General features: G+C 44.3%; 1 protein-coding gene across 1 annotated transcript in view; it reads right to left on the reverse strand.

The window, feature by feature from the left end:
* STRA6 (signaling receptor and transporter of retinol STRA6) overlaps nt 1–2,300 on the reverse strand; it is a 48,044-nt gene extending 45,744 nt beyond the window's left edge. The window contains exon 1 of the mRNA XM_036736010.1: nt 2,158–2,300. Coding sequence (XP_036591905.1) covers nt 2,158–2,270 — 113 coding nt within the window. The 5' untranslated portion in view covers nt 2,271–2,300. The remainder of the gene's footprint in view (nt 1–2,157) is intronic.
* Between the last annotated feature and the right edge of the window lie 7,372 nt (nt 2,301–9,672).

A 9,672-nucleotide genomic window follows, 5' to 3' on the forward strand; every position in this document is an offset into this window, starting at 1 on the left:
GATTAAACTGAACGATGAATCTTTTCATCACATGGATACTCTGTCCTGGCACTGAGAGTGGCTCCCTATACAATATTCTTGTTGCTAACCCACAGGGAAACAAAGGCATAGAAAGGGCATATGATTTATCCAAAGTCTCTCAGTGAGTTAGTAGCAGAGATTGGATTAAAAAGTCAGTTCTGTTCAAGGCTCCTTAGGCCCTTCCACTTACCCAGGCAGCCCAAGAAAAGAGACAGAAATCTCCTCAGTTCCTAATTAAGGGGGATATAATATCTCCACTGAAATTATGGGGTCAGATAGCAAGAGATTGGAAGCAGGCACCTTCTCCTTTGTTCAGTCCCAGCCTAGGATCCAAGATAGCACAAGATTAAGTTTTAGGAAATCCCTGCCCTGTAGTGATGAGGTTCCTGCCCCTAAAATGTTTTTTTTTCCTCTCTCTCATCTTCTATTCCCAGATTCTGCCCTCTCCTACACTCATTCTCTCCATCCCTCCTCCTCCTTTCCCATTTAGCTTCTTCCTGAAAAGGTACTCTGACCCAAATGATTCATCTCCTCCCATTACCCTAAAACACCACGATTCTCACTGCATTCTAGCTAGTGCAGAAGGGGGGTGGGGCAGTGAGGGAGCATTGAATGGCAAAGTCTTGTTTATGAGTTGCTGGCCACCATTACATTTCCAGCCTTTCCTCTGCTCCCACCAGTGAGTAGGTTGACTGGAGCTTTCTGGAGCTATGGAACCTTTCCCTTCACCAGCAGAGGATAATCTCCTTTGCCTGAATAACCCAATCCTGAGGCCCCAGGGAGTAACACTCGCTAGCTGTTGTTGTGTTTTTTTTTTTTCCATCTCTAGTTCTACAATTCAAGCTGATGTGAAGCAGATGTGAGTACAGCTGGTTCTCCAATCCCCTCACTTTACCTTTACTGTTTTCTACCCCATAAAACAGATTTGTGAGGTGGGGATGGGGCCAGACCTTGGCAGGAGGCTGGCTGTGGGAAAAAGAATGGAAGAGAACAAGAACCCTACTTTGAGACCTGCCCCAGCAGAGATGATTCATCTAATACATCCCTGGTTCTTCTGACACACTTGGTCTAAACAGTGACATCAAAATTTCGGCACAAAGACAAATGTGGCCAAGGCTGAGGATTCCTCTACCCGCGGCTGCTTTTACCTTTCTCTGCTCCAATCTAGCTCTCTGACAAGTAACATTTCCTTTACATGTTCGAAGATCGTTGACCCAGAAAAATGCCAGCACCCAAGGAAGTAAACCCCCCCATAAAAATTTCATTAATGTTTCCAGAATAACTTATTTCTGCTTCCAAGACTGTTTCTTAGACCTCCCTTCTCCTTCTTATGCACTCTTTAGCAGATAACCCAACATTACCCAATAGAGTTTTCTCTACATAGACCAAAACTTTTTCTACATAGACTGTCAGAGTTGGAAGGGATATTGGGGACCTTGGGGATCATAGAGTCCCAGTTCCTAATTTTATAGTTGAGGAAACTGAGGCCCAGAGACGAAGTGATTTTCTCCAGGTCATACCAGTAGTAGAGACCTGACATATATATATATACACACATATATACATACATATATATGTATGCATAAATATTATGTGTGTGTGTGTTTGTGATACATAGTATAGGGATTTTAACTTGACTCTGATTTCAGCATTCCCATTTAAGGAAGACAAAACTGAGACCTGGAGAGAAGAGGCAATTTGCTCTGATCATAGAGACTAAGAGCTGAGACTGAACAGAGCTCTCCCCCCTTCAAGTCCAAGATTTAGTGGATTATAATATAGGGATCCAGAGGTGGGGGATCTTTGAATAAAGGGTTAACAGAAAACATTGCCTAGGGGTATTCTCATCACTTGCTATTCTGAAAGGCTTTACACTTTGCAGAACACCTTTTCATCATTTATGACTCAATAGTTCGCTATACCAGCCCTTATGAGACAGGCAGACAAGAAATTTTTTTAAAAAGGCTATTTTATAGATGGGAAAATAGAGACCCAGAGAAAGTAAGTGACTTGGTCAAGGTCGCCCAGTCAATTCAGTTGCCTAGCTGGAGCAGTAACTCTTCTCTATCCCCAACCAGAGATGCTTTTGGCACGCAAATCCCCTCGGAAGCCGGGACAGGGAGTTTCCAAACTTACTCGTCTGGTTGAGATGCCTCTCCTCCTGAGGTCGGTTCATCAATGTACCAGTTCCCGTAGGAATAATCCTCAGACTCCCCGGAGCTCTGGTTTGCTGATGCCAAGGATGACATCTTCACTGGCAATTTCCCTTTTGACCCCAGACACAAAGTAAAAAAGCAAAAAGTTAAAAGAGGTTTTGGAAAGAAAGCAAAAATCTCCTTGTTGTCTTTTTTTTTTTTAAGTGTGCAGGCAAATAAAAGAAAACAAAAACTCTCTTGTTTGTCAGAAGCCAGCGTCCGGAAAGCAGGGGTGCCCTCCGGGGGAGAGGTGGGAAGAATCTGCTCTCCAAGTCAGGGTGGGGAATAGCCGGAGTACAGGGGACCCCATGGCGTATCTGCCCATCATTCCCTCTCCATGGGGATGACTTCCACAGAGAGTCTGCCAGGCTCCCACAGTTCTTGGAAACAAAACCCGGAGAACCCCTGTCCCATTACCCGAGCACGCACACCCACATACTCACCCACACCCCCAACCCCAGGGAGAAAGCCAGTCGGGACTGGAAGTGAAGTGATTACAATAACTTAAGGCGGGTTTAGAGTTGAGTCCAGCCTCTACCCTCCAAGCTCCCCCTCCTTCACCACCTCCCCGGGGGTGTGCAACCTAGACCTGCCCTGAGGCTGCCTTCCTTAAGCACCTCCGGCTTATTGTGAAAGGCCCAGGAGAGGGGGCAGGAAAGGGAAATAGAGTTAAATCAGTGTCTGGGGTGAGAAGGGGAAGGGAGCAGGGCAGGAGGTCAACCATACCTAGGGGAACTTTAGGGGGCTAAAGTTATGAATTAGGTGGTCCCACTTTCCCTTCTCTCTACAGTCAAGGTGAAATGGGAGACACAATCAATTGTAGTGGAAAAAAGAGGTGAATTTGAAATCGGAGTAGGTGGGATTCCCAGCCTGGCAATGACATTCCTATTGTGCCGTCCTGGGCAAAACCCTTAAAGTCTCAGACTCAGCTTCCAGCTCTGTAAGACGAAGGGATCAGAAAGATGATTGCTAAGATGCCTTTGAGAGGGAATTTGAAATTTTCATATTAATCAATATGATATGTGTAATGGATATAGTAATAGATTAGATTTTTCAGAATTTCCTTTTCCAGCTAGTAAGTCAGACTCACAATGCAGCTGGGACTGATCAATCAAACCTTGACAAGGCTCACAGTCACTGACATCTTTCTGCCTGTGTACCAAAAGTGAAGTGAATCAAAGATTGTAGAACCTGTTCCCAGCACAGAAGTCTGTGACCCACCAAGTCACGACCCCCAAAGGCTGGACTCCACAATTGTATTGTCTTCCATTTGTGGGTTTGTCGTGGAAAACCACTCTGGCCCTGGGAACAATTGTTTGTAATCTGCCTTCCCTCCTCCCTTCCCACTTGTGATTTATGTATATATCTCTGTCTTCACTTTCAGCAAGGTGGAATTCAGATCAGGAGAATTCCTGATTTGCAAAGCTGATCCTCCTAATGAAACTAATTAATTAAATGGCTACCTGATTACTGGCACTTTGTCTTTGGCCTGCTGTTTCGTCATTCTCAGGTTCAGTAAAATCCTGTTAACACCTTCTAGGTCTAACTTTAAGATCTTATGATCCAAATGCTTTCGGGGATATATCATATTAATGCCAGTGTTTTACCAGAAAAGAACACGGACACATCTGCACAACTGAGCCATAAACAAAATGGACATGCACACAGAGCTACACATAAATTTGCACAAAGATAACTCCTACATGTTCACATACAAACACATCCACCCACATAAATCTCCACATATATGGAATGCACATACACAGTGCAAAATTACCTTGTATTTGCTTTGCATGTACCATTTCTATGCTTTTTGTATATATGTTTAAAATTTCCTTGTATGTATTTGTGTGTGTGTGCGTGTGTGTGTGTCCCCATAGAATGCATGCTCTTTGAGGCGGGAATTTTTCATTTTTATCTCTGTATTCTCAGCGTCTGGTACATAGTAGGCACTTCATTGATCAACCAATATTTATAAAATGCCTGCTACGAGCCAGGCACGGGGCTAAGTGCTGGCATTTTTAGGAATGCTTTTCGATTGATTGATTAAACTGCCCACAGGTCATATGCACATTAATACTCAGACATGTGCCATCTGACTTTCCCGAGTCAGAAGAAGACTAGTCTGGATTGTAGGAAGGAATTAATAGGATTTTATACTGGAAAGGCCCTTATGAGTCATCTGGTTCAATCTTCTCAGTTGACAGGACTGAGGACGCTGAGTTGAGCAATGACTTGCCCAAAGTCACAAGGATGGAAAGCAGCAGAGATAGGATTTTTACCCAAATTCTCAGACTCCAGATCCAAGGCTCTTACTATTAGACGACATGGCCTGGCATTCCAGACTCATCGTGAAACTGACTTTCATCAGAAAAACAGGCACTCAGAGGGACTTTTCCGCCCTCTGGCTTGTCATTCGACAGTGACCACTTTTACAACAATTAACTTAACGAGAAAGTACAAAGGCAAGAGAAGAAGCCAGAGAGGAGGAGGCCACCTCCCCTGGGACCTTCTGATACCAGGAAATGAGTTAGTCGGATCTGGCCTTGTGAGCACCCCCTCTTAGAGTAGCCCAGAGTCTGAAATACCTTTTTGTTTCTTCCACCCGCCTAAGATAAACTGACCTTCCCCCGCCCCTTTCCCCCAAGGCAGAAAACAGATTTAAATAAGAAGCAGACCCATAAGGCCTGCACTTGACGAGGAGCCGCCCAGAAAGGAAGAGCAATGGAGGGAACTCTTTGTTCTTCCTTCCTCCCCTCCCCTTCCAAACCAGGCTATTAGTCCTTTGGTCTCTAGCCCTCCCATCCGAGTAAGCATCACCACCAAAAGGCACCAGCTGTGTGTGTTGGGGGTGGAGAGGGGGAGAGGGGAGACTTTGTAGAGAAAGGGGAAGGAGGTGTTAAGAAAAGGAGATGGGGAAAAGGAGGACCTAAGGGTAAGAAAGAGAAGACTGGCAAGGGAGAAGCTAATGGGGAAAAGAAAGCAAGAGGAGTCAAGGACCAAAGATGGTGGCCTGAGAGAGCGGAAGAAAAGGAATCTGACTAAAACCTTATTCCAAAGCCAGTGAAAAACTGAGGAAGGCCAATAGGATTTAGGCAGAGAGCTAGAAGGGGCTCAGAGATTTTACAGGAAGGAAAAGGAGACTCCAGGAGAGCCAGTGACTTTCCTAGTATCACACAGTTCCAGAGGATGAATCCATCCCCAGGCCCTAAGCCTCAGTATCCCCTCCTTCCACTGCCCTTGGAGCCTCGGGTAGAGATACTGTTTGAACTGGACTTTGAAGGAGGAGGGGGACAGGAGGGAGGGAGCCCATTCCACACCTGGGGATCAATGTGGTGGACATTATAGAGACTGACGTGCGTCTCATTTCCACACTAGACTTTAAAGCCCTTGATGGCAGGGTACAGTTGGCTTCAGTATTAACTATAGTACAGGTCAATCATTTATTAGGCATGTCTATATACAAGATATATTGCCAGGTGACTGGGGGTACAGAGATGAAATGAAAAACAGGCTCTGACCTCAGGGAGTTTATGCTCTACTACTGATAATAACCAGTAGGTATAGAGCACATTAAGTGTTAGAAAGCCCTTTACAAGGATTATTTCCTTTGAGGAATCAAAATCCTTCTGTGACATAGGCAATTCAGGCAGGTCTTCCTATTTCAGTTTTATGGATTAGAAACTGAAGTTCAATGTGATTAACTGATTGGGTCCATGGTCACACAGAAAGTGCTATAGTCAAGTCCTCAAGCAGGTATGTTGCAGGTAGAATTTGAACCCAGATCATCGGAAGTCCAAGTCCAGTCCTCCATCCATTAATGCCAGGATGCTTGTCAATGTCCTATGAGTTCCCTTCCAATGGGAAAGGCTATCAAGTCTATTTTCATCCACAGTATCCCAATGTCATGGGTGGTACCCGCCATCTTGCTGATCCTTCTCTCCTTAAAGAAAGGTTCTTGATCTCCTAGTTTGGGCCACAAAGTCTCCCACATTTTCTGTGCCATCTCCCCAAGGAGAACAATTTCCTGGAGGTCCATTGGGTCTTCCCAGCTAGGTTTCACTGAATCATTTCCTCCCTGCCCCCAGTCACAGAAATACTATGCAGACACAAGTCAGCTAGTCCCAATGACAGGTCTGTCTAGAACAATCCTGATTAGGATGGGTGACCAAACTCATTTGTTCTCATCCAGCATCAATAATCCTCTTCCCTTGCTAGTGCCAAAGGGTCACCCATCAGTTCATCCACTGGGACAAACTCTCCTGCACCCCAGTGCCTTTCCCTCCCATCCTCTTATGCCTGGTGTATAACTGCAGAACCAGAGTGTCTTGCTTTGTCATTTCCTGGGGGAGTCATGACAAAACTGTACCATAGCCAAGCAGGACAAACTGTCCTCTGCATGTAAACCCCACCCTACCGCCCGATCCCCACTTTGCCCTGAATTCTGGGTTCTTCTTTACGGTTCTGGTCACATATGCTGTGGAGGGCCCTTCTTTTTATTCCTGAGGTTCTCTGATTTAGCAATCCCAGCCTCTGCTGCATTCAGTTACCTCCAGGCTGGTTTCCACCAGCCTTCAGCAGGAAACTTCACCATTTCTGGACACTGTTCTTTCTCTATAGTATGTTAATAGTATTGAGCAACAATAACACACCAACCTTCCTCTCCAGGGAAGGCCAGGGCTTTCTGTCCTCCTATTATCCTTACTCTGGGAAAAGTCCAAACTACCTTTAGGGCCAGGGCCAATCTTAGAATAATTGTGAGTTTGATCGAGTTTATCCCAGTCCCCCATGCTCTCTTCCTCCCTCCAAGCATGAACAAGCCCCTTTTCCCCCTTTCCCAGATGTGTAGTCCCATTATCCAATGCCCCATAGGGTCTCCTTCCCTAGGTGGTTTCCCTTGCTCCACCCCCTATCCCTAACCCAAGTGTGCATTCTGTCACCTTGCTCAGCATTCACAAATATTAAGCACCTAATAAATGTTTGGTGAATTTAATTGAGTTCCATTTTCTCAGGGTCCTGTTTCCAATGAACTGCTCACTGGAATGAAATGCTCCAATAAGCTAATTCACTCAAAGGTCAATAATAGAGGCAGCACGAACCCTGACTGTCGAATCAGATGGCCTAGGTTCACAATCCAAGCTGGGCCATTTACTAGCTGGGTCACGCTGGGCAAGACTTTAACCATACCAACCCTCAGCTTGGCAAAATAGGGGTAAAAAGCCCTTGAAATATCTACCTCCCAGAAAATCCCTTTAGAGTTCTTAGAGTCTAAACAAATCTCATTAACAATGGGCAATGCCCCAGCACTTTGCCTTCCTCAGACCTCATTTGGAGCATTGTGTCTGGTTCTAGGTATCATGGCTTAATGACGCTGATCAACTGGGGACACTGAGGAGGCCAAACAAGATAGTGAAAGTTCTTGGGTCCATATTAAATGAGAATCCATTCAAGCAACATATTTAACCTAGAGAAGAGAAGACTGGAGAGGGTGGAGGGCACACTAGCTGTATCCAAGTATTTTGAAGGACCTTCAAGGAGAAGAGGGATTAGACTTACCTTGTTTGTCCCCAGAAGGGGGAAAAAAACCAGGAGCTACAGTGCAAAATTGTAAAGAAGGAAATACAGGCTTGATTTCAGGAAAAAAAAACAAACAACTCTTCTTAACAATTGCAGGCATCTAATGATGAAGATAGTTTCAGAAAAATTTGGGAAGAATTACATGAACTGATGCAAAGTGAAGTGAGCAGAACCAGGAGAATATTGTACACAGCAACAGCAACATTGTCTGATGATCAACTGTGAGAGACTTAGCTACTCTGATCAATTAGCACAGTGACTAGCACATAGTAGGCACTTAATAAATACTGGTTGATGGATTGATTGATACAACGATCCATGACAATTCCACAGGACTCATGATAAACAATATTAATCACCTCCAAAAAGTGAAGTAATGGACTCCAAGTGCAAATTAAAGAACATTTTTTTCTCTTTGTTATTTTTACTTATGCCCCTCCACCTTAGCACACACACCCCAAACTGGCTAATGTGGAAATATGTTCTGCATGACTTCCTATGTATAATGGGTAGCGTATTTCTTGCCTTCTCGATGGGTGGGAGAGGGGTGAAGGGAGGGAGAGAATTTGGAACTAAAAGTAATTTTTTTTTTATAATTACATGTATCTTAAAGTGGAATGGATTGTCTCTAGGGGTTGCATACCCTTCCTGCCTTTTCAATTTTTTCAAGTAGATGCTGGACAGCCATTTGTCGGGTCATAGGAATTTCATAGGAATATCACAGGAAACATTAGAGGAATTTTTGCCATGTATGAGCCCAACTAGATAGATGGCCACTGAGGTCCCTTCCCACAGTCAAATTCCAGTTGTCTTCCCTGAGAACTGTTGACACTTTGATGTTGTTGTTGTTGTTGTTGTTGGTGGTGGTGGTGGTGGTGGTCCTTCATTTTCAAAGAGGAAGGAGGACATCTCAGGGTGATGTCTTGATTTGCACATGAATTGGATTTAAGAGAGGCTGAACTGCACAAAGCATTTTAATGAATAAGATCTGACAGCAGACAGCTATTACATGCCTCTTTAAGGTTTGTAAAGCACTTCACACCTAATTCATTTGGGAGATAATCCTGGGAAGTAGATACTACATGCACTTGGAATGAGAAAAGAACTGAGTCTCAGAGCCTCGAAGGGTTTTGAGAATCATTTCCTAGCTAGTAAGAATAAGAGGCAGGATTCAAACTCAGCTCTCTCCTGATTCCAAGTCTGCAGCTCCATAATATTATATCACAGGAATGAAGTTCATAGGCTTGTGGGGATAATGTATTTATATCTATAGGAAAAACAACAGCAAAAAGCAACCATTGAGGCAACTTTAGTCCAGCCCCTTCATTTTAACTGTCTAGAAAGTTTAAATAACTCACCCAAGACCACCCAGGTAATAAGTAACAAATGCAGGAATAAATCCATCTCCTCTGACTCCAAAGCCTATACTTTTTCATATGATTTTCTAAATACATGGATTGGTGGTAGTGTCTCATAGCATCTGTGGTTTCTGTTTTTTCTTGCTAGAAAATTCCATGCTCCGTAGTATGTTGGTATTTATTTCATGGTAAATCAAGTCACTTGTGTCCCAGGAAAGGCTCAAAGGTCCGGTAACATACAAAAGGCCTAATTTTCAAAGCTTGCTTTGGGCGCACCTTCTTGCCTTGTCTAGACTGGGCATGGAATGACCTCACCCAGTTATGAGGAGGCCACCGCCTCCAAAGGCAACCCAACTCATTTGGGGATTGCTTTGATTGTTAGAAAATGCATCCTTCTTTGAAGCCAAAACAGGCCTCTCCGAAACCTTCATCCGTAGCAGCTCACTCCACCTTCTAGGGTCAAGTAAAATGTGTTTCATCTCTCTTCCACATGGCAGCCCACCAAATGCTTGAAGAAGGCT

This window comes from Trichosurus vulpecula, chromosome 8 (assembly GCF_011100635.1).
Source record: "Trichosurus vulpecula isolate mTriVul1 chromosome 8, mTriVul1.pri, whole genome shotgun sequence".
Lineage (NCBI taxonomy): Eukaryota > Metazoa > Chordata > Mammalia > Diprotodontia > Phalangeridae > Trichosurus > Trichosurus vulpecula.